Here is a 24,585-nt window from a genome sequence, read left to right as displayed (position 1 = left end):
AATGTGTGTATTTTGTTAGATTTGGCCTAAAGTTCAATGACTTGCAGAAATAAGTCCATTTCTGAAGTGAGGAGGAAGGAAGAAGCCCTTGTCTTCTCTCCCAATAAGCAGTCAGACCCCTTTCTTTCTGATTTCTGTGTCCCCAGATCAAATGTTTTAAATTCTAGACAAAGTTGTGGCAATTTGACAGTGTTGGTATAGTTAAAATTTACAGTCTTTCCTGATGGAGTGTTCAGCGGAATGAAATTGTTAGTATGTTTATAGTTTATATGCAGAAATTGAATGTGTTTACACTGAGCTTTGTTACAGTTACTCTAGTTTTAAAAACAAACCAAACAAACAAAACCAAACAAAACCCCCAAAGCAAAACAAAAAGCTCCAACCAACCAAAACCACTATTGTCTGATCAAGTTAGTTATACAGGTTTGGGGAAAAAAATTAAAACCCAACAATGCAGCTTCTCTGCTAGGTTAAAGCCTCTGTGGGACCATTCTGGCCACGCAGTTGCTTCCTATAACTGAGACACAGGTTCTACTTGCAGGGAACGGAGGCAGCCCGTGAAGTCTCGCACGCTGTGTGTGATCCTGGTACCCATTTTGTACCCCGTCCCGACACTGTGGGTTGCCTGCCCTGCCTGCTGCCAGCCCTGCAGCCCCTGGGGCCGTGCCCGGCTCCCCCGCACCGAGGAAAGGTACGTGGCAGCGCTGAGAGGACCTGATGGAGGCTCAGTTCTCCAGCCTGCGTGCAGCTATACCAGGTCCTCCAGCACCACTGACCCGGTAGGGCTATAAAGGGTCTCATCACTTTATTTCTTTTTCTGTTCACATTTAATACCACAGATACAGCTGAGATTTGAAACACTTATGTGACGCTGGGTGCGTGATCAGTTCATTTACACAGACATGTTGTTTTGTGAGCGCACATCTTCACAATCTTTTCAAGATTCCCAAATGTCTTGTTTCCCTGAGTTGCACGACATCTGCCATCAGATCTGTCAGTCAACGAGCGAGAGAACAAAATGGGTAACAAGGCGGATGTGGTTAGAGATGAAATGGGTGATGATCCTACAGTGCTGCTGCTCGTTTGTCCCCCAATTCCTTAATTTATAGGTTCACATACATCAAACCGGTGCTCACTGCCAGTGCTGGAGGGGGGGGCAGGACAGGCTCAGGTGCCACACCAAGGAGCAGTCATCAGCCCCCTGGCCCTAGCAAAGCAGGGGGTGATATAAAAAGACACAGTATATACAGAAGAGGCCAAATTCTCGAGTTATACCTGAGCAGCACCATCAGCTAAAGGTGTAACAGGCAGAAAATGGCCCATCAGCGTTAATAAGGAGTTTGAAGGCAGTAGGAATTCTGCTAACAGACAATTCATTACGGAGAATCGGTTGTGGACCAGCTGGTAATAAATACTAGAACAAAGTAAATAGAAAGCTGCTATTGTACATGCGTACTCTGAAGTCTATTAGCTGGACCACAAATTCTACATGTTGGTGTGACAGTAGATGCAATATAAGAAATAATTGTTAGCATAAAGGATGGAAAGTTCTCTGGTTTGTCTTTTCATGACATACTTGAGTTATAAAAATCAATTGAATTTAAGATTTTTATGGATCAAGTATGAGAATGTGTCTGTCTGCCTTTTTAATGCAGATTTTTCTATTACTTTGTCAAGTCACGTTGGTTAAAAAATGTTCTCAATTTAATACTGCAGCAAACTAGTACAACTGCACATCGGGCTTTATGGGGGGATGTGGTACTGGTAACCAGCTGATATGCTTTAAACAGAAACAAGTGGTGGTTTACAGGCAGGAGACTTGTACTCAGCAAAGTTTGGGGGTACAATGGTGCACACCATAGGGACAGGTAGCCACAGACTTGTTACAAATATCGAAACAACTAAAAGCTTCCAAGTTCAAACACACTGAGTCATTCACAGTCAAGCTGAACAGAACAAGTACAGATGATTTAGCTAGTAAAAAAAAAAAAAAAACTTTGGTGGGAGATTACATTCCATATTTTTATAGCATCACTGCAATCCTGAAGTCAGCACTGTCCTTGTCCTACTGATATGTATTTTAAAAAAATATTTCAGTACAGTCATGTTCTAAGCCACTTCTGTGAAGGTTGTTCTGTTTGTTTGTTTCCTTTCTACTCGGACATGACATGAAGGTCATTGATTTTTAGCATGTTTAAAAATTATCTTTTTTTTTTCTTAAGAAATCATTTTTCTCATTCAGAGAAAAATGTTAGTTTCTTTAAAAATCAAAATTATGAAAAGTGTATCAAATTCCATGTTTAATATTCCAAAAAGGCAATTCAGTTTTCTCTCTCTAGGGTCTGGTTATATGCTAGCAAAATGCTTAGCAAAATTAAAGCTAACTCTGGAAAAATTCAGCTCAAATTAGCTGCTGCTGAAGTCACACAAACTCTCAAGTGGACTGGGCTATGTTTGCCTGTTAAGGATGGTAACGCCTAGCTCTCCTGCTACAGTCAGGGATAAAAAATCATATGGGCAAAAGCAGCAGAAAAATAATACTTGAGTGTTGCCAAATTCTGTAGCCATGTGTTTCCTTTTACAGTCTCAACGTTTAGTTTGTTTTTTTAAAAAATCTTTAACTGCCTACATTACATCTTTCAGCAAATCCAGATGATGACGAAAGTCCCACTTCAACGTTTCGATGTGTGTTTCTTGTCCTCTTCCTCTTCCATTATGGCTTTCTGGGAAATACAGGTAAGTGATGCTCTGGTACTGGAAATCACATGTCATGTGATGACGCTCTGTTCTGTCCAAACGCGCGAACTTTCTTGCTTTGTGCTGGAGAGTCTTTTCTTTGGAAGGGGTTTGAGCCCAACCAGTCGGCAAGCGGCAACTCGGTACTTCTTTGACATGATGTTGTAGAGGATGGGGTTGATGGCTGCGCTAAGGTAGAAGAGGACAAAGGACACCAAGTTGCAGTACTGGCTGATCACTGCTATCTCCAAGGATCCAGCTTCAAAGGATTTGGAAAATAAGTATCGTCCTACGTGAAAAGGCAACCAGCAGAGTATGAAAGCAAATACCACCACAACTAAAATAAAAACAGCAGAAGAAATAGTGTTAAGTACAAGTATTAAAATATGGGTGATTAAAATCCTATCTTTTAAATCTATTTCTTTAACAAATTAATCACAAAGTGTGAAAATACATTTGATAAGTTTTCAGGTTTGTGCCTCTCAATACATTCTCTAGGAGTATAAATTAGCAATGCTTAATACACATTGATCATATCTAAACAGGCTTCCTGTATCTTGCACAACTAATCTGATGTAGCACACTTCTGACCTATAAAACTTATGTTTTCATAAATAGAGAATTAAAGAAACGAAATGGTGACTAAAAAAGTATAAGAACCTATCATCTGCAGTGTTTTAACAAAACCAAATTACATACACAATGTGGCAGACTCAACACTGTAGTTTATAATGAAACATGTAATCACTGGGAAGCAAAATTATTTAATACAAAGCAAAATTACTCAAGGCAGAACAAAATTATCTAAGGCAAAGGCCCAAAAATAAAATAAACCACCAGAATGTGAACTCACACAAGTGCATGTGCCGAGGCAAGAACAGAAGAGTAGTGTACCCCTCCATTTTGTTTGTCCATTTTTTGAAACATGAGTTACTCCAAGAGCAAAACTAAATACATAGCTGCATAATTATAGCTATATAGTATATCTGTGATATTACACTACCCCTGTGGTTGCATTTATATATGTAAATATGATGTATGTAGAATAATAGGGAAGCGTGTATCTTTGAACACTGGCCCGTTTGAATTTCCGTCCTAGAGAAAGGGAAATTTTCTGTTCATATCCTGTGTGCTATTGACCTTTATTATTTTTCATATTGCTTTGAGTGTGTCTATTAATATACCAGAGAGAGAGAAACCAGGGAACTCGAGCGAGGTTTTTTGATGTTCTTAAGCAATTTTTACCAGTTACCCTGTTCCCTCATGTTAGCAGTCTTGCTTTCTCATGTCAAGTCACAGCAGAATAATAATAATCAAAGAGCTAAGAGGGATGATTATAGACATCTTTCCCCCAAAGCTTTCTCCACAAACATTCCCAAGTTTAAAGGGATACTTATGCAGGACTTATGGTGGACTGTAAAGCACAGAGCCGAGGTTCAGAGGATGATTTCCAGCTCTGCATCTTCTTGAGCCAACCACTTCCATTTTTTCCTTCGTGTATCTTCACCTACAAAATTCAGATACTGTTCCCCTAGCTCTCAAGCAGAGTTTAATCCATGTAATGGATTTTACCACGATGGTCATTAGGAACAAATTTTTATGCATAGTCAGTATTTTACGTGTAGGCATGTATATCCCTGGTCTTTCAAATCAAATAGATCAAACCTAACAGTTTGATCTTCACACATGCAGAATCACACTGACTTCAACAGGAACAGGGTATGATAGCTCCTTTGCAAGTCAGGCTATACATTTAGGCGTTGAATTATGGACCTAGAGGCATAACCTTTCTCTACAATTTAAAAGAAGTGTTGATGCTAATCCCATTTACTTAATGTCCCATGACTTGCTAAAGTCTTAGAAAGAGCCTTCTAAATGTTGAGCAGAGTATTACAAGCAACGAGAGCAGACTGCATGGAGCATCTGCTGATACTGCACCCTTGCTAACTTCTTTCCATCAGACTGTTACCATTCAGAGAATATTGGCTCCCTGTCAGAAAAGAGTCTTGCCACTGCCTTGCTGTTCTCAGACCTTGTAAAAGAAAGCACAAAAAGGTGTCTGAAACATTGGAATGCTTGCAGCAATACTGCGGGCAGAAATTAACAGTTATTTCAAAAGTCATTATGGGTAAGTATATAGAAATCTAAACATGGTAGTAATATATGCTAGCTATGTAGTTATTGTAAGTAGAGATTCATAATCCTGAAACTCTAGGAGTGTAAATCATCATTTACTTCCAAGGTCACGCTTACCAGACTGAAGTAATTCTATTGATTATAAAATGTGGCTGAAAGGGCACAAAGAATGCCGCCCTTTTTATTATTCTTCCTGCTGTTGCATAGTGATAAAGTAGGATATGAACAAAAAATAAGTTAGGCTCCCTTTTAATAATTAAGGTACTTAAGACACACTGCCACCTCTTCATCTAGCTCATTAGCCCATCACTTCAACATAGATGAAAAAAGCACAGCAGAGATGCCACTTGTGAAGCCGCCTTCTTGCAAAGCATCTCACCCCCACTGAAATCCACGGAATGACTTGCACTGTGGAGGACTTTTTGCTTGAATAAAAGTACGCAGCAGCAGGATTCTGCAGTTTTCAGACACTAAACTGCAGAACAACTTTTTGGTTTTGTGCATCAAACTCCCACCACATGCACTGACTTAGTATGTTAAAATTTGTGTTTCCATGTGCCAACAATATCTGTTGTTTAAACCATTCAATAATGGAAACAGAGTTAGGAATGGCAGTGTCTGTCCTCTAGATCCTGTTTTCTTGAAGTCAGTGAGAATTTACAGGATCTCAAAGGAGACACAGTGCTCCCTGTTCAGCACATCCTGGTGTTTTGCTAATATAAAAATGCAGATTGATTTTTATAAGCCTACACAACCATGCTAGTAAATAACCCCAGTTGGTTAAAACCTTGGTACTCTCTTCTAAGTGCACATCATCTCCTGCTTGCTTAGTTGTCAGCAGCTCAACTGTGTGTTTGAGAAGGGTTCGGTTTTGTTTAAAAATCAGATAAACTACCCTTCTGTAAATAATGTCAGTATCCACAACCGAAGAGGAAAAATGTTCAAAAATCTCCAGGGCACGAGCTAATTGTAACAGTCACATTTGCCCTTGCCGGTGATTGTTATTAACATTTGTTTAACTGCTTGAGAGTCCCCAGCTCAAACCCATTAGAAATAAATCTAAGGATGGAGGAGAGTTATTTTACGAACACCTTGAGATGTAGCCCTTTGTATGAAACCTTTTCAGCAAATGCTTTCCTTTGGAAGCACCTACAGGGAACTACCAGGGCGCTCTCAGCCTCTCCGTCTCTCTCACACACACAAGCACACACATCCTTTGGAAAAACAGAGCAAGAAGAGTCGTACCTAACATTTTCACAGTTTGCTTGTTGTTCTTATCCCTGACGACAGTGTTTGGACCGATGTTCTTTCTCTTTCTCCTCCAGAGCTTCCTCCCGATGAGGCTGTACAGCACGGTCAGGCAAAACACGGGCAGGAAAAAGAAGATGCTGGAGGTCCAGACCATGATGGTGAGGAGCCCCGAGCGGATGGCGTACTCCGTGGCTCGGCACTCGTTGGTGCTCAGGGGGTTGGTGCCGTTCTCGTGCTCGACCCCCACCAAGATGAAGATGGGTCCGGCGCTGACGAAGGACACGGCCCAGAGGAAAAGGATGACCAGCTTGACCTTTCCCTTGGTGATGATCACTTTAGCTCGGAGGGGGAAGCAGATGGCGACGTACCGCTCCACGCTGAGGGCGGTGATGTTGAGGATGGTGGAGTAGGTGCAGCTCTCGCTGATGAACTGGAAGAGCTTGCAGAGAAGGTCCCCGAAGTTCCAGGGCCGGTACTGCCAGAGGCGGAACAGGTCCAGGGGCATGCAGAGGAAGATGAGCAGGTCCGAGAAGGCCATGCTGGACAGGTAGAAGTTGGTGGTGGTCCTCATGTCCCGGAACCGCGACACCACCAGCATGGTCGTGAGGTTGCCGACGATCCCGATGACGAAGAGGAGGACGCAGGCGACGGTGATGCCGGTGAGCACGGGCGCGGGGAAGAGGTGCAGCGGGGGCTCGGCGCCCGTCCGGTTCTCCGCGCCGCGGCCGCCCGCGCTCCCCTCCCGCATCCTGCCGCCGCGGGCTGCGCATCCCCGCGCGGCGCCCCCGCGCTCCGCCCCGCGCGGCCCGGCCGGCCCCGCTCCGCGCCGCTGCGCGCCCTGCGCCGCGCGCTCGGGCAGGTGCGGGGGGCGGGGAGGGCCCAGCGCCCCGCTCCGCCTCCGCCGGGCCCGCCGCTCCCCCCGGCCCCGGGAGGGACGGCGCTCGCCGCCGCGTCAGAGGGGACGTGGGCGCGCTGGCTCCGCGGGCGCGGAGCGGCCCCGCGCTGCCCCGGGGCCGAGAGCCAGCCCAGCGCCCGGCCGGCTGCCACAGCCGCACCGGCACCGGCTCTTCAACTTTGTTCCCCGGCGCCGGAGCCCTCCCCCCGCCTGCCTGTCCCCCCTGCCCGTCCCCTGCTCGTCCCCCGCCCCGCCCCGGGCAGCGGCGGCTCCCGCTGGCGGCCGTGCGCCCCGAGCAGCGGAACTCGCTTCCGCCGGCGGCCGGCGCGGCTGCCCCGAGCGCACGGCGCTGCGGGGGGCGCAGTCCCGCGGGGGCGGCTGCTGCCCTCTCCTTCCTTTGTGCCTTTGCTGTGCCCTCGGCTGGTGGCAGGAGCCCGGTAAAGCTCCAGTTCGCTGAAGCTGCAGTAATCGCCCTCTCCTATATGATCTACCTAGGGTTACGTTTCGGTTCGGCACGTTTCTGCTGCCCTGCGCTCTGCCCTGTGCGGACACGGACGTTACAACCCCGTGTTTCCCAGGGGCAGGCTCCCGCCTGCTGCTACGGGATAACGTCGTGCCCGAGAAGAAATAAGGTGGGAGCAGCACAAAGCGAGATCGGGGACAGCAAAGTGACCCCCAGCACACCTGTAAGGGCTGTAGCTATCTTTTGTCTTTTCCAACTTGTCCCCGCAAAGTGTTGGAAAGGGTGTGCTGTGGCACAATATGTTTTCATTCCCGTCTTTCCACCCAGAGGGGCTGCATCCCTTCCCTTGTACCCCCTCTCTCAGGTGGCAACCAACACTCTGGATGCCTCTCAGCACCTGGCTTAATTCTGCTGAGAAACGGGTCTACGCCGGTTTTCCAGGATGCGCTCACATACGTGTGTACACCGCCTGCGAGCATTGCTATCGCAGAGCTGCAGAGCTATACTTCAGGAGGCAGCACAAGTGTGGCGTGACACAACGCTGCGTTGCTCTGCCTGTGCCTCTGGAAGTGCCTGTTTTCTGTAATTTACTTCCCGTAATAATGCAAGCATTAGCCTTAGTGCCTTACCCATATCCTAATTTGAATGATATATTTTTGCAGTTTCATCTGGATCAGTATTTGCCACCCCTGCTCTTGAACCATGAGAGAGTGTTGTAGCAAGTTACTGAACAGTTGTGAAATTTTACGGGGGATGGCTACATGTTAATTGCAGTCGAAAAGAAGAAACAGTCTAATGTGTGCCTCACTTTGTTTACCCAGCTGCCTGTATAATTGTTTTATATATTTTTGAAGAAAAAGCGTGGGCCCTATACCACCAATGTACAGTTATTTCATACTAGAATTTTGTGTACGCCCTGATTTAAACAACATTGCATTATATTATGGAGGAGCTGGTAACTGCCTCTGGTAGCTGCCAGATACTTTGTGTTATTATAAAGAATTATTTCACTTTTTTTTTAATATATAATATCTCAGATCAGTGGCATTAGCTGCAGGATGCTGATATTTGGCAGAGAAAATGGCCTGAGCTATAAATGTGACTTTTCTACATAGAGAGGATCCTTCATTCTCATGAAATTCTTCTAGGTTTTGCTGAGCTGTGTCTTGTCAGAGATGACTGTTCCCCTTTCCCCAGGGAGCGAAAAGCTTTCTTTTACTTTTTTTCAGGAAAAAAAAAATATTCCTTATTAAAATAATACTTGAACTGAGGTGTGTGTAGCAAAAGCAAGCAGCCAAAAGTGAGGTAGCTCCAGATTTATATACTCTGGGCAACTTGAGCTTGTAATACAATGAATTAACACTTAATTCGTTGGGAGTTTGATGTGCTAAGTGATGAGCCACTTGGATCAGAAATGGCAGTTGTGCTTTGAATCCAGCAGCATCGATCCCCTTCTTGTTTAAAGTGTATCTCGAGTCAAGGGCTTCTCTGACTGCTTTTCCTTCATGGGGTCAGCGCCAGAAAAACTGTCAGCTGAGACAGAAGAAAAGCAGCTCCAGTTTTCTGATTGCTTCTGATTTCTTTGGCAACTGCAGGCCAAATTTTGATGGGATATAAAGAATTGACATCTCACAAACTTTGCAAGATAATGAATTCCTGTCTCGGCTTTGCATATGTTGAAAGACAGTGGTGAAGATAATGGTGACAGAAGATATAAGAGCTGTGAGAGAGGATGGCTTTAGGCTCCAGAAAGTTATCTACTAGCCCTCAGCTGCAAGAACAGTACTTGCATGTTGCCTTAACAACTGCAGAAAAGGTTGAAGTCACTGATGTGATAGGGATGAGAAATATGGAAAGAAGCAGAAGTTAAGCACTTTTTATTCACAGTTTTATCCAATAGCTGGATGTATGAACAAAACAGATTTAAAAAAAAATTTTTTAAAAAGCATATATAATGCACATCTAGTTTTCATGGAACTCCTGAAATATTGGTACTTCTCTTCAGTAGCTTTAAAGCTGTGTTGAGCATTGGAGATAAGGTAGAAGAGAGTTTCTAATTATGGACTTTTGAAATCTCTCTCCGATGTTCCAATCTTTCCATTTTCTTCTCATCCAATAAAGTTTTAATTCTTGTTTATATTATTGTTTGTTGTCATGCAAATATCTGAAGGCTTTGAATATAGAATGGTTATGGTTTTATTGTGGAGAGATGAAGAAAGTGGAAAACAGACTTTAAGGGAGAGATCTCCCATTTAAAAATGATGCAACTCCAACAACTCGCAGAAAAGCAAATGTAGGGTTTTTTATTGTATCCAGGAGCAGAAGATGTTTTGACTTGTATCATAAATGTGTTTAAAGAACAGAAGGTAGCATCTGGTGTATGCTTTCAAAGGTTATGGTTTAGCAGCTATCATCAGTGAGTAGTGCCGATGAGATAGTGGCAATCCAACTTAATAATGTCAAACCCAGAATGTGCTCAAATGACTTTACACGAGGCAGTAAACATCCGCAAGCAGACTTCAAAACAGTGCTAGTTTATTAATCAGCAGAGCTGTGCTCTAATGCCACTAATTCAGAGGCATCTGTTTTAGCGTAGCTTTTCGCCTTGCTCCAGCTCATTGTGCCGCTAAGTCACACCCTGGGCATTCGTGTCCCTCCTCCTCAGACTTGTTCACCAAGTGGAGAGAGAACGTGGTACATCGGTGTCGCTGTCTAATGCCCCGCACAGCCGCTCGCTCGCTCCCCTCCAGTGGGATGGGCGACAGAATGGGAAGAGTAAAAGTGGGAAAACCGGTGGGTTGAGGTGAAGACAGTTTAACTGGTAAAGCAAAAGCCACGCACAGGAGCCGAGCGGAACCAGTCATTCAGTGCCCACTGCCCACCGCGGGCAGGTGTTCAGGGCCACCCCCAGGGGAGCTGGGCTCCATCACGCCCAGCGGTGACTTGGGAAGGCAAAGGCTGTAGCTCCAGATGTCCCCCCCTTCCTCCCCCAGCTTTGCGTGCTGAGCGTGACATCATACGGTGTGGGAGACCCCCGGGGTCAGCTGGGGGCAGCTGTGCCGGCCTCGTCCCCTCGCAGCTCCTGGTGCGCCCCAGCCGGCTGGCTGGTGGGGCAGGGCGAGGAGCTGAGAAAGCCTTGGCGCTGTGTAAGCGCTGCTCAGCAGGAACTGAAACATCCCTGGATTATCAGCGCTGTTTCCAGCACAAATCCAGAACACAGCCCCGTACCAGCTGCTCTGAAGAAAATTAACTCCACCCCAGCCAACAGCAGCACAGTCGGTCACAGGTATGTTCACTCTGGGTTAAAGCTACATAGTGTTTATTAAATTATTTCTATCATGACAGTAGATGTATCCAGTATGTTTTTAGTATAATTCTACCTATAGAAGATCTGCAGGTTTTGACTCAAAGCTGTCCTAGCTTTAGATGGAAATGTTCACCTGACCTACATGTGTTTATTAATAGTCATTATGTTTTGAGTTCTGTTAGCACCAGAACATGCAGGGTGGGATTGCACAGTTAAATATTCCCGGTCATACTTTCTTGTTGATGACTTCTGTCTCATGTTAAATGGGGAGTGACAACTTGGCTTGCTTCACCAGCAGATGCGCAGTTAATCCACTTTGTCTTCACCCAGTAGTTATATGGGCTAAATACCCATGACTCAATGCAAAGTGAGAATAATATGAGCTGAAGAATTCACAGTCAGACAGAAAAGAAAGTATCTTGAAGAGGGATGTGTGCCTGGGATTCTATTGTGTTTAAATTGCTGGTTTCTGAAAGGCAGTTTGAACAAATTTGTATTCCCTAATGTTTGCTGATGCTGTGAGTGTTATATACGTGATGTGTTTGATGCAGAAGCATTATGTGCATCGAAGACAAGGAGTGTGATTTCTATTAACTCTGGTAGAACTGCCCCCAAAAATGGGAAGCCGATTAAAGTGGCAGGCTTCTGCCATAAGCTGTAGCCTTGTCTCACTGACCATGAGCAGTTTGACAGCATTTCTGCCACAACCCAGTGTCTCAACTCAATGTCACCTCTAAAACTTTCAGAATAAATTCATGGAAATGTCTATATAGGTTTGGATTATGAATGTCTTGGAAAAAGGTACGGTATTACAAAGCAGCGGTGATCAGGCAGTTAACTGTGGTACCCTGGTAATCAGAGGAAAAATAATGATTTTTAACCTGTGACATAGCATGCAATTTCAGGTTGTTAATACAGAAAGAAGTTCTAGAGAACCAAATTTTGGATGATTCTGATGAAAGTTACTATAAATTTCCATGTAACTCTAATGAAAAGAAAAATCAACCTGTGAAAATTGGATCAGACCCAAGGAGGCTGTAGCGAGGTGGGGGTCAGTCTCTTCTCCAAGTAACAACAGTCGAGCATTGGAACAGGCTGCCTAGGGATGCGACTCAGTCACCATCCCTGGAGGTTTTTAAAAAACCTGTAGATGTGGCACTTGAGGACATGGTTTAGCGGGGGATCTTGGCAGTGCTGGGTTAACAGTTGGGCTTGATGATCTTAAGGATCTTTTCCAACATACATTAGGATATCATAGAATCATTTATCTTCCATTTCTGCTACTGAATAGCACAAGGTGCCTTGGAGGGATGAATGAGATCTTATCTCCGGGTGCTTATTTATGCTGTATTGATCATTACATCCAGTCTTTCTTAGACCCTAATATTTAGATGTAATCTGAAAACTAAAATTACGAATCTCAAAAATCTCAGTGTCTGAACCAGGCTTTTTAACTGCAAACACAGCCCTGATCCTGCCTGGGCAGTGAATACTGCTGCAATACAAACAATAATTTTTACTAAGGCAAAGAGAGGCAAAAAATAGAAGTCCTTTTCCATGAAGTATTGAAAGGTACAATAAAAGCCAGTTAGCTGGCATGTCCTCTTTCCCATGGAAACACCAGAAAAGTAAGAACCCTCTGCAGAAATAAAAGCAGTCTGTATGAAGGGAATAATTTCTTTTCAAAACCTGTGTGCATCACTTCAATATGGGGCTGCGGTCATGGGGGCCGCTCCTCCCTGGCGATGGCATACTGGTGCCAGTGAGGCTCAGTGTGGATGGGGAGAGCAGCACACAGACCTACGCATCTGACTCCTGAGGTTTAAAGCATGCCTATCTATTCCAAATAAAGCCCAACAAACACAAACACTGGGCTAAATGTATTTAGATTATGAATCCATTAGGGAGGCAAGCATCCTTTTGTTAATCACGTAGATGTGCAGCACGTAAAGCAGTGATGAGGGTCTGCCAGAGCCCATTACTGTGAAAATAAGATAATTTTGGGTATTGCTATGAGGGGACGATGTCAAAGGAGACACACAGAGGTGAAATAGTCCTTGGGTTGGCTAAGGTCAGGGCAGTGTTCCTGGGGGTTTGTCCCCCAGGTCCCTGCTGCGGCACGTTGCTGCTGTTCCAGCCGTGGCCCTTCTCTGCCCGCGTAGGGCGAAACCATTTTCTCTCCCACCTCAGGGCTGGGGTTCAGATTAAGTGGTGCCTTTTTGTTTCCAGTTTTCTTGAGTTTCCAGGGTTTGCTTGGGTTTCATACACTTTTTTCATCGGGGCAAGTTTTAGAAGTGGAGCGAACAGACCACAGGATATCCCATGTTTGCGTTTGGGGCAGGGAGTGCATTTGTTTTCAGCATTAGGGGATCTCCAGTTTACTGCTGCTTTGCAGCATCTGTGTAAATGGTCCTTGTCCCTCTGAATTCAATATATCTTCTACTGTAGCTTGGTAATGGGTAAGGATCAGATGTTTTCCTACTAAACAGATTTCCCAAGTGTTTAAATAATTGCCAAAGCCCAGAAACACGAGAAGAACCTCAAGGGAAGGGCTCAGCGCTTTGTAGTCTCTGGTCATGAAATCATTTTCAGCAATTTCTTCAGTGTACTGCTTCCAGATGCTGTTCACCAACTAGGGGGGTCTGGAAGCCAGTTACATGACACAACACAATATGGCATTGCTCAGTGGTTTGCATTGTGTCCTTTGCATTGCAACTGTTTGCGGCATTTAATGGATTATAACCGACACCAACCAGTGTCGGAGAAATTAGTTTAGACAGGGTTGTTGTTATGGAAGCTATAAGCTCACAGCAATAACCGTTGCAAGACTAAAAAACTATTTACTAAAAATGTTTTATATAAAATGCATGTAGAAAAATTACACTATTTACATGTTACCACAACCTATAACCACAAATAAAAATTTGCTACATTCGCCATTCAAGGTAAAGTGAGATGAAAAGTATGATTCAGCGTGCAAATGTACAAACAGAAGTTTCTGTCTTTCCATTCATCTTCAAATGCGTCCCATCTGATGTTCCTTGATAATCTCCCCCCAAAGTAACATCGGCAAGCATGCCTTTGGATTACTCAGGAATAAAATAGGATTATTTGGTGTGATCCCTGTTGCGATATGCTCTGCATGCAGAGAACAAGAACATGTACATTTAGATACAAAAGGCAGGCAATGCCAGGGAGCATTCCCCAAGTGACAGTGGGCACAGTGTTACATAATGAGAGCCGAGGGGAGAACATGCAGCAAAAAAATCGGTGTGTAATAGTTTCTCTCAGCATCAGCTGAAAGTTTGTGGAGTCCCCCACGGTTTCCTTCCAGTCCTTTCTAGCAGCCACTAGTGCTCTTACACAAATCGGTTCTTACCCAGAGAGAGTTTCTGACTCTAAGCTGTCACCAGTACATCCAAAATAATTTTTCACAGTTCAAATAACTTTTCTTTCAAATAAGCTCCTAAAATAACATTTCTTAAAAAAATTTAATAATTAACTTTTAAATATAATAAATTGTGAAAATAACCTCAAACCTGCTAACATGGGTCAATCCTGTGCCGAGATGGAAAAGCCCGGTCCGTTTGCAAAGTGAACCTACAAAAGTCATTTCTCCAATGTAGCAAACACCCAGATATGTAGGGAATGGTTTTGTTCTCCCCAGCATTTTCTGGCAGGCAGAAAATTTCTGAATACAATACTGAAATCAAAAAGAGAACTGTAGAAACATTTTTCTGATCTCTGTTGAAACAGGTGATTTGAGAATGGGGCAAACCAAAGTGTTCCAGTAAACGATGGAGAATTTCATGTGTTTGCCACTGAAAACATTATGTGTGACGCTACGTTAAAACAGCAGGCAAAAGTTAAAACTCATCGGTTTAGGCTTACGGCAGAGTGTTTCTTTGCCCTAACTTGTGAAATGGAGGGTATTCCTGAAATTCTTCTCTGGCTGCTCAAACACAGGTATTTAAGGGCACCAATGTACCTGCTTTTCGGAATGGCAAATAAATGCAGGGGCTTATGCCTATTCATTTCCTCTTGTTGACAAAGTAGTAAGATGAACGATGCCCATTTACTCACGAGGCCCGTATGCAAGGGCTGTAGGGTGATTTAATTACCAGAATGGGGAGATGAATGTGAGGGTTCCCACAGCAACATTAGTGTATTAAAAAAAGAAAAAGAAAAAAAAAAGGAGACAACCAGACTTTCCCCTGACATCATTCTGTTGACATACAGTAACATGTGCAGAATAACCGTCTTCCTTTCCCTCCAATTTTTTTCCACTTTCACCTTCTTTTCCCCGCTGTTTTCTCTGAACCTGGGCAAAATGCGTTTGTGGTGCAAACTGGCATCGCTCCACTGACAGGGCTGCAGATGTACTGATTTATGCTGCCTGACTTTTGCTGTGTCTAGCTTACACTTGCAAATCTTTCGTTTTCCTTTATTATATTTTTTTAATGTAAGAGTTAGAAAATATAGTGGCCAGTTTTTTTAAAAAAAAATATGGTTTACACAAAACTATGAGGATTTCCCACCCATTTCTAAAAATAAAATCAAAACAGCATTACCTAAATATGCAGCTCTCGATCAAGTATAGATAGTTGTGTCTGTTCTCCTTAAGATATTAGTCATTGGGGTGTTATTTCACATTACATCCTACCAAATACAGGCCAGTACAAATAAACATGGAAGAACCATGTCATGCTTAATTTGTGGCAAATGTCTCAATGGAATTCAGTATTTACAGAAAAACACCTTTTTTTCTGGATCAACTGCTGTCAACAGTTTTACAGCATTACTGAACCTGTTGGAAGCGGGGTGAAATCTTTGCAGTACAGCAATGAAGTAAATAGGCGCTATCATAATGCACTGATCAAAATAGTAATTGATTTCAAAACCTCTTCTGTGCCATTTCAGCAGTTGTTTTTATGTACAATATCCTGATTAAGACAGACTAATGTGTTTACTCAAGCCATGATCCTGAAAAACGCTTAAGCACATATTTAGTTTCAAGCACGTAAATACCCTGGCTTAGACACACTCTTTGTGTGCTTAAAATTAATTAGGCGCTTAAGTGCTTTGTTAGGTGAGGTGAAGATGTGCAGTTTGAGTTTCTGATGGCCTTTTAACTTTTCTAAAACTCAGGTTCAAACAAAAACTTCCAGAGGAATTCCATGGGCATCTGGGAAGCAGTACTTGCAGACAGGATCCCAATGGAGACCACGAATAAAACGTGATGGAGCATCCTCCATCCCACCTGCCACGGCTGAGCCAGCTGGGAGCATCTCTGCGGAGGTGGTGGCGAGCGCTTACCTGCCTGGGGTTCTGGATGAAGGTATCATCTGTGGTGTGCGAAATCCTCACACATCCCCGGCCTGGCGGGGCGGCGAGCCGTGGTGCCCGTGCCCGCACAGAGCATCGCCAGCATAGCTGCAGCCAGCTGCTGCTGCTCCTTCCCAGCTGCTGGGAGGGTGTCTGGCATGGTCGGACCTGGCGCTGAGTGAGCTGAGAAAGGGGACTTTGGTATTGTCGGTATTGCTACAGTGTTTGCTTATTATCCCCTATTTTACAGAATTTTAAGCCGGTCCTGACTAGGAAAACTGGCTCCTTTTGGAGCACCATTTTCACCTTTTAACTGATCATAAAGGCTCCAAAAAAACTTGCTTCCTTGTCCATGTCAACTATGTCACCATTACTGACAGAGACAAAAATCCTGTCCTCTCTTTTCAGCTGAAACACGCCACCTTGGTAGATGGAATAAAGTCCATATTCTGCCTTTTTAGACCAGCAGCTTGTTCTTGCGCTTTTCATAAGCAAAATGGGCTCTGGGTAATTAGTCAGTTTGTAAACATATTGGACAAGCTGTTTGGGGTTCCTGATCTGGGCCAACAAATCTGAATCCTCATTCTCATTTTCACGGAAACGAAAGTAAGTTTGTGCGTAGATGTAATACAAGCCCATCTGGGGTATCACTAACTCGCCGTTTCTCAGCTCCACGTTGTGAAGGAAAGAGTGGCCTTTCCTGGAGGACTCCCAGTTGTTTAGTTTTTGTCCGTTCCCTCTTCTGGGTGAGGAATCTACTTGAGGAAAAAAGAAGAGAGAAAACATGAAATTAAGCCAGATAGTGAAGCCAGGTGTCTGCTAGTTGGGCAGTCTGGTTTTTAATAACGAAGTAAGGAAACCTGCTCTTCCCGGCGGTTCGTTAGGTCTGTTCTCCAACAATTTAAGGTCCAGAAGTGAGCTGTTTAGCTCTATGTGAGAATTCACACGAACCACCTCTATTTTTCATTTTTGTGCTCCCAAATAAGAGAAAATTTATCATGTTGTTACTTAGTGACAAAATTACAATATCCCTTTGTGTCCGATGCCCTCCAAAGCTGCAGGAACCCTAACGAGCCCATCATTAATATGGCCTGAATGTCAAGTCTCTCCTGTCTGTCTCGCGTTTCTAATGGGTCTGTCACCATAGCAGCTGGGACTCACAACTAACAGAAGGAAATTAAAGAAGAGAGGAAAAGTTCATGTTAGGAAGAAGGGTATTTCCCTCCTCCCCCCACCATGAAGGTTCCAGAAGAAAAGTTAGGGATGTATCCAGATGTATCTCCTCGTTGTACGAGAATTAGCCAAGAAAAATACCGTCTGGGACAAGACTTTGTGATGATTTGTTTCTTACTATACACTCAATGCAAGTATTAAAAGGTGTATGTAAGCATGAGGCTAGCAATGAGAGAGTAATTTCTGTGACCTTTAACTGTTTTTAAAGGTTTTTCCTTACTGCGTGGGGACGGGGACAGGGAATTCTTCCTATTGCTGTTGCCCGTCAGATGCGCCGCGATCCTGTTGCTGGGGCTGCGTGGGGGCTGCCTGTCCGTCGGCAGCATCAGGGCTCCTTCAGCTGAGGAGATATGAGAGAAGGAACCTCATGTTAGAAGCAAGAACATCAGAAAGTGAATCTGTCTCATCTGACCTGCTTTTCAAGAATAGGTATATATTTTCTTTAATTGACTGAATCACAGACTGAACGCTATGCATTGGGTAATGAGGTTTACATTTCCCTTTTCCTCTTGCTCTCCTTGAAATGTCTTTATGTGCCTCTCTCTTCTCCTTTTTCTCACCCTCACCCCCCCCCCCCCCCCCCCCCTCAAAATTACCAGCAGACAACCTAAAATAATCCACGGTACCAAATTCTCACATTCACGATCAGTACCTTTCTCAGTCAAGTATTCACAACCTTTACTCCGAATTTCCACCTGGAGGTTGAAATGCATTTGCTCAGCGTGTTTGATGCCGCACGAGCTTCAGCAGAGCTACTCCTTAACTGATCTGTGTGTACAGCAGTTCAGTGCTGCTTGTTCACAGGAAAGCAGGCTTTTTAAATGTTCCTGTAACACTGTGGGACTGAGGTCCAGAAGCAGAGTCCTCTGCATCCACCTTGGTTACCTTGCTCTAACCACTTGACCGTATTTCTGGCTCCTGAAAAATTTGCCTTCTAGTAATAAGTAATCGTTTTTCAATGACTGGCTGCCGGTATGAGATTTAAGTCAGCGTCTTCTGCACTTCTAAAAAACTGAGTCACTACCCATCAGGTGCCACTAACAGCTCCTTTTTGCCACAGATAATAAAATTATTATAATACCGTTGACTGCAGATATGTTTTCCTCATAGCTTCTTGACATCATCTGCCAACACAAGAGAAAATGAATTAGTTTATCAGCAGAAACTGATAGGTAGAGGAAAAAGACACTTTCTCAGACCCGTGAAAATAAAGGATATTCTGGATTTGATCAACAAGCAAATCAAAAAGAGCCTATTAATTTGTTGTAATGAAGTATTTCTCCTTCTACATCTTTTATGTAACAGCATACGTGGGAAAACATTTTCCAGGGAGCTCAGCCATCTAGGTGTTAAGTCTATTGGAAAATTTGTCCCTCACGCTTTTTTCCAATAAGAGATACAGGATGCAAGCACAAGCTTCCATTTGCAGAATACCTGGCAGCATACACTTCTGTGAGATCCTAGCTCTGAGAAATTTTTATGCCTTTACCTATCTACCTAAGCTCTTAAACCAGCTTATATTACTTTCTGCATTCCCCTTCTTTATAACTGTTTGCTGACTGCTGACACGTACTAGTGCGGTTACCGACGGTGGTGCAGCTGCAGCCAGTGTGCTGATGGCTTGAGGCGATTTCCCTGCGTGACTAACATGGGCCCTGTATTGCCACTTACTGATGGGTTCTGCCCTGCCACCTTTCTATTTATCTATCTAGCCATCCATCTATATTATTGTATTACTATTATTATTGTTGTTGTTGTTGTTATCATCGTCATCATCATAATTTTCATTATCATCATCATTATAATTTATTATTTCTAGCACCCAGGCTATCTTTTTTTAAGCGATCAGGGAGCTGGTAGGTATACTAGATGTGTAAATGTCCACCAAATAAAACAATATTTTCTTTACACAGAAGTTCAGGGACTTCACTGGCATAATTTCCACCAAAGGAGCAGAGATCTCTGAATACAAATAGAAGATTTATTTTGGGTGGCAAGATCTGCCAGGTAAGTTTCAGCAAGATGTAAATTTGTATGGATAATTTTTTTTTTTTTTTTTTTTTTTTAATGTGCTGGAGATTTGAAAACTGTTCCGGATTTTGGCCTTTCTGATTTTTCAGCCAGGCTTATTTTCTTCTCTGTCGCCAATATTGTATGTATTGCGTGTGAGTCATGCAGAAGATGGTGTTCTCTGAACACTGAGCTGGGAAGGTGCTGTGCCTGATGCTGTGCACTTGCTCGCTCTTTCCAACCCTAATACATTACGCAGCTCATGACTAGACCATTCCTCAGGCACCTTTTTACCTTTCCCCATGTTACATTTCATTTCATTTTCTCATGTCAGTCTCCCTACATTTCCAAGGAGGGAGTGACACCTCTGCTAGCACTATGAGCTGTATGGTCAGGGAGAAAACAAGCTCGAGTCAAACACTTACCCCCAGGTATTTCAGACAAGCCAGCCTACACTGAAATTCGCTTAGAAAAAATGGATTGTCTCTGCTTTGTTATTTCCTGAATGTAGTGCAACCACCGTCCTGGCGGGTTTTTTGCTTCTGTGCAAGCATTCTGCAGCTGAAGCTGCGCCATGACTATTGCTTTGCAAAAAATCTATCCGAGAGCCCCCTTTATTCTGCCAGTAGGATTCTTTGAATTGTACCATCACCCAGCACACTGTTCCAGTGTGTCGGTTCCCAAATACCTTTTTAATTAACTTTCCCAGGTGCCACTTTACTTGCCAGCAGGGATCAGCCACTCTGTCTTCACTTTCAGTTAGATCCAAGTTTTGGATGAAATCTCCCATTTCCTCACTGGTGAGACAAGCAATGCCGCTCTTGGAGTACGTGTCCCGGAGCTGCAGCAAAAGAGGAAGCCAGGATTTTTCTCCTGTGATGCGCTCACAGAGATGCAGCTACAGTATGTCACTAAATTCATTATGCTGAGGAACACACTTTCTTTTCTTTAAAGCATTTGCTAGTACAGTGCAATGTATATTATGCAAAAATATATATGACTATGTAGACAGCATGAGTAATTCATCCTGGTTTAGCTTATTTATTTAACTATGATGGCATACCTAATATGCAAAAATATACTTGCATTATCTCCATGGACATAGTTTTGGTACCCAGCACTCAACTAAATAAGCTTTGTGAAAATTCAGTACCCAAATCACTCAGGTTGTGAATTCTTCTAGTTCTGCATTAGAAATATTTCTTTTGCAGAAGGGCTTTTTCTTCACAAATTATTGAGGATGAAATCAAATACTAGACCTTAAAAGTATTTTCTATTCTGTCTGTTCAGCCAATGCCATTTTTAATCCAGGCTTTTGCTGTTATAAATCCATACCATATCCTCCTCATATCCAGTCTGGGGTCTCCTCTTAACTGTATTTGACCTAGTAGTCCAGAACAAAGTCCAGGCAGCAGAAATGACATTTGGGTCCAAATCAAATTAAAATGCTGAATGCTTATGACATGGGCCTGTGTCTATATCCTCTAGTCATAGAGAAAACACCTTTTTTTTTCTGATAAAAAGAAATAAGTTTGAAAAGAGTGGCAAGACTCCTGTTGGCTCCCAGGGAATCCGACTGGGAGAGCTTATAGCACCGCAAAAAGCTCTTCCCGAGCTCTGCAGCATCCGCAGGCCAGGCGACACACACACAACTCCAGCTGGCGCTGTTGGTTAATGTACGAGCCCACAAACCTGCGCTGCCTCCAGCAAATGCCACAAGACCAGCTCCTGTGCGCTTGGAGCTGGGCTGCGGCTGCATCGGCTCCAGCCTGGCAGGACTTGTGTGCAGCAGAGGTGCTGCAGGAGCTGGGAAGAACCAGCAATAAGCTCGCGCAGATGGACTTCTGGTTGCAACATTGACATTTCGCCCTTGTTCTGTTTAAGAAGTTTGGTTAGGTTTGCTAAACAGATACGTTTAGGAAGAGATTTCCCACTCCAGAAGGATGGGGAGATTGAGCCATACTGCCCTGCCGAACAGCACCTTGTTGCAGCAGCACGCTCCACCGAGCTTCGTCTGCTCCTTGCAATGGTTTTGTAGTTTATAGGCATCAGAGTGGCACAGGGCCAGCACTACAAGTGTCTGTGAAGGTTTCTGTGTCTTTGCTGAGGAGTACAATGATAAATCAGGTTTCTTGTTTCAAGAAAGTGATTAATATGAGGTGCTTGTAAAGGCAAAACCACACTTAAAATTAAGGGCTCTGGCAGATTTAACTATGCTAGCTTCTACAACAAAGTAATCTGAGGAAGCGGGGTTTTTAAAAAAACATAAAATATATGTGAGCAGTTGAGCTGTTACTGTGTATTGTCTGACCAGATCTCCTCACTTCTGAGCTTTGCCCTCCAGTCTGGAAGCACAGTCCTCCTTCAATGCTTCTGCCTTCTCCTTACCTGCACACTTTCCCCCTAACAGCTTTAGCATCCTGGCCTTGGGACAGTGTTTTGCACACATTTTGAAATCCTCTGGGAATGCAACCTTGTGTTAGCACCATATGGTACTGAAGGACTGGTATTTCTGTTTTATGGGTAGAGAAAGCAAGGGTGTTGTAAGACTTGCTCAAATGAGGTTTACCTGTAGCACTGAAGTCTTTGAGGACAGAAGTCCTGCAGGAATACTGTCTTGTTAAAGCTTCTCTCCTATTCCAGGAGCTGTATGTGGACTATGTTTTCAAAACAGAAGGAAGTCTGAGGATATTTCCCTTGCAGGCCTGTATCCTGAAGCATAATGAACTTTATTGTGCTCATGTCTCAGCACTTCCTCCCACAGCAGAAGCGTTAAAACAAATAGCCATATTCGTAGTCCTACTCAGATTACTGCAGCTGTAGAGAAAAAAACCCTGCTAGCTATACATTATTCTTTTTCTAAAGATAAAAATATTTGTAGTCTGGGCAGACATAGTAGTTTGGTGAAGGTGTAGAAATGCAGATATTATGAACGACAAAGGGAAGAGAAATGGGCAGGCAAAAATTGCAGTTTATCTTTTGAGATTTATTCCACACGCACCACGTGGATGCATGGTAGCAGACTGTGTTTCTGGATAAGCTGCTTCCTTGTTTATTGTGCACCAGATGGCACATGCAAGAGTATGTGCTTAAGGAACCCCCTCCAGAGCCAGTAACCTTACTCTGCAGCCCAGCAGAACTCCAGGGTGGGCAGATTTAGCTTTTCACACCAAGTGCAGGCTTTTTATTCTTCTGAAAAAGTGAGTTGTATTTTGGGCAAGTATCGCTCGGTACAGTTGTGTCCCAGGTACATGTTTGAGTAAAAGGAAGGGAAAGGTAAGTGTGGTTACTAATTACTTAGATTGGCAAGCTTGTTAGCAAAGGACTCCCAACCATATGCATGAAGAGATGAGAATGCATGAATGTGTTTTTCATTAGCAATATTATGTAACCAGATTTCCTAAAATCAACAGGTTTCTGCTACACACACACACACACACACACACACCCAATTTCACCAAATGTGGGGCAGCCACAGCTATGAACTTAGCAGGAAAATCTGTTTTGTGCATTTCCCAAGTGTGAGCACTGGCTGCAGAATGACTGCATCCCCTTTGCCATTTGCTTCACAGAGGACTTTGACACCTCAGAGGACTCCACCTATTAAACCTGATGTGGAATAAATGCACAGGTAACGTAATATTTTACATTTTTGCAATACTCTTTGAAGCTGTGTAACTATAGCACACCTACCTGCAGTTAGGTTTATCTTTGTGCCAGGGAAAGAAACAAAACTGGTACAACTGGCAGCAGGACTGGGAATTTGGGGCAAGGCACTCGGGGAAAGGCTGAGTGCTGGAGGGGCAGTGAAAAGCAGGACCCCATGGGTGCAACAGGCTCACGGGGCTCTCGGCTAAATGCAGTTTTCTTGGCATGCCAATGATCTTTGGCAGGAAGAGGAAAGAGTTAAGCAGCGGCTGGACGGTGGCTGCAAGACCAAAGCATCCAGACTACACAATGGGTATTTTCCAGGTCATTCCGGGGAATTCAGTGGTGTTTGCTGTCTGGGTGAAGTTCCTCTGGGATTAGTCATTGTCTTAAAACTATGCCTTTTCCTAGAGAAGGCATTTAAAAGGCACCTCAGCCTTTCTCAGTGTTTCCTTCCCCGCCGCCTCTGTGCAAACCCAGTTGCCAGAGGCTGCTGTTGTCCCCCGAGCGCCGCGAACGCCGCCGCAGCGCTTGCGGGCCCCGCAATGTGCTGAGGCAGCAATCCAGCGCTCTAATGAGAAGCATATTTGCTACTTCTCTGCAAAAGCGCCTAACTTGGAGGGGGGGGGGGGGGGGGGGGGAGGCAAAGCAAAAACTTTTGGGTCGTCCTTGCCTCGCTCTCCCCGCGCTGCCTGCACGTCCCCGGCCCGAGGGCGGCGCGGACAAAGGAGCGGGCACCGGCGGCGCCAGGCGCTCCGTCTGCGGGGCGCTGGGCACGGCTCCGCTCCCGCCCGCAGCCCCGCTGCCCCGCACCCGGCTGCTGCTCGGAGCAAGGCCAGCCGCCGCGCCGGCTTCGGGCCGCCCTGCCTTTTCTTGGCCCGAAATGAGGGAGAAAGGGAGAAAACGGCCCGGCCCGGGCCGCCCGCCCCCACTAACCTGTTTGAGCTCGTTGGTGAAGTAGAGGAAGGTGATGGCCACGCAGACGGACTGCAGGAGCACGGCGGACACCAGCACGGCCCCGCAGGTCTGCGCGGCGCTGGGACCGGCCGCGGGCAGCATCATGGCCGGGCAGCGCTGCGCCCCTCGCTCGGGGGTACGGGGGGCTTGTCCCTGCGGCGGAGGAGCGGCCCGGCTGGGCTGGGGGCTCACCGGCCGCTGTCCCGAAGCAAAGTGCAGCCCCCGGCCGCCCGCCCGCCGCACACCCCGCCCCGGCTGCGGCAGCCCCAGCCCCGCGGGGGGCGGTGGAGCGGGCGGGACCCTGCCTGCCCTCGGCCCGCCCCGCCCGGCCCGGCCCGCCGGGACGGGGCTGTGGGGGGGGGCGGGGGGCGGCCGCCGGGACGGGGCTGAGGCTGGGGCAGGGGGGCGGCCGCCGGGACGGGGCTGGGGGCGGGGGCGGGGGGGCGGCCGCCGGGCGCCTCCCGCGCGCCTCCCGCTCCCCCCGCCCCGAGGTGGGGGTCGCTTCTCAGCCGCCGCGTTGCAGAGCGTTTGAGCGAGCGCCGCCGGGGACCGGTGGGAACGGGCTTTTTGGGGCGGTTGAGGCTCTGGCTAAGAGGGGAGAGGCCCCAGAGCTCCCCGAGTCCT

General features: G+C 45.3%; 2 protein-coding genes across 4 annotated transcripts; both read right to left on the bottom strand.

Annotated features, from left to right (window-relative positions):
• Positions 1-840: 840 nt before the first annotated feature.
• Positions 841-7,195, bottom strand: GHSR (growth hormone secretagogue receptor). The gene is made up of 2 exons (XM_005442215.3): positions 6,118-7,195; positions 841-3,073 (listed from the first exon to the last, which is right to left on the bottom strand). Exons 1-2 carry the CDS (start codon positions 6,869-6,871, stop codon positions 2,769-2,771), a joined length of 1,059 nt encoding a protein of 352 aa, XP_005442272.2. The 5' UTR covers positions 6,872-7,195; the 3' UTR covers positions 841-2,768.
• Positions 7,196-13,625: 6,430 nt separating this feature from the next.
• TNFSF10 (TNF superfamily member 10) lies at positions 13,626-24,213 on the bottom strand. Of its 3 annotated transcripts, none has more exons than XM_055723194.1 (5): positions 23,941-24,213; positions 20,045-20,197; positions 18,428-18,470; positions 17,567-17,686; positions 13,626-16,871 (listed from the first exon to the last, which is right to left on the bottom strand). In XM_055723194.1, the coding sequence occupies exons 1-5, from the start codon at positions 24,064-24,066 to the stop codon at positions 16,423-16,425; spliced, it is 891 nt and encodes a 296-aa protein (XP_055579169.1). In that variant the 5' UTR covers positions 24,067-24,213; the 3' UTR covers positions 13,626-16,422. The 3 variants fall into 3 exon arrangements, with proteins under 3 accessions (XP_055579169.1, XP_055579170.1, XP_027665473.1); XM_055723195.1 differs by having other exon boundaries at positions 13,626-16,868; positions 23,941-24,212; XM_027809672.2 differs by lacking the exon at positions 23,941-24,213 and adding an exon at positions 21,926-22,051.
• Positions 24,214-24,585: the final 372 nt, after the last annotated feature.

This window comes from Falco cherrug, chromosome 11 (assembly GCF_023634085.1).
Source record: "Falco cherrug isolate bFalChe1 chromosome 11, bFalChe1.pri, whole genome shotgun sequence".
NCBI classification, from domain to species: Eukaryota; Metazoa; Chordata; class Aves; order Falconiformes; family Falconidae; genus Falco; species Falco cherrug.
The sequence above is the reverse complement of the archived record's forward strand: the minus strand, read 5'-3'. Positions and strand labels throughout refer to the sequence as shown.

Bases quoted from the DNA above. Each gene is read 5' to 3' on its own strand.
- GHSR (XM_005442215.3), bottom strand. From the start codon at position 6,871: ATGCGGGAGGGGAGCGCGGGCGGCCGCGGCGCGGAGAACCGGACGGGC. The intron at 3,074-6,117 runs GTACGACTCTTC...TTTTTATTTTAG, and splicing joins GCAAACTGTGAAAATGTTAG to TTGTGGTGGTATTTGCTTTC.
- TNFSF10 (XM_055723194.1), bottom strand. From the start codon at position 24,066: ATGATGCTGCCCGCGGCCGGTCCCAGCGCCGCGCAGACCTGCGGGGCC. The intron at 20,198-23,940 runs GTTAGTGGGGGC...CTTTTGCTGCAG, and splicing joins TCACCAACGAGCTCAAACAG to CTCCGGGACACGTACTCCAA. The intron at 18,471-20,044 runs GTATTTGGGAAC...TTGTGTTGGCAG, and splicing joins TGGGAAAGTTAATTAAAAAG to ATGATGTCAAGAAGCTATGA.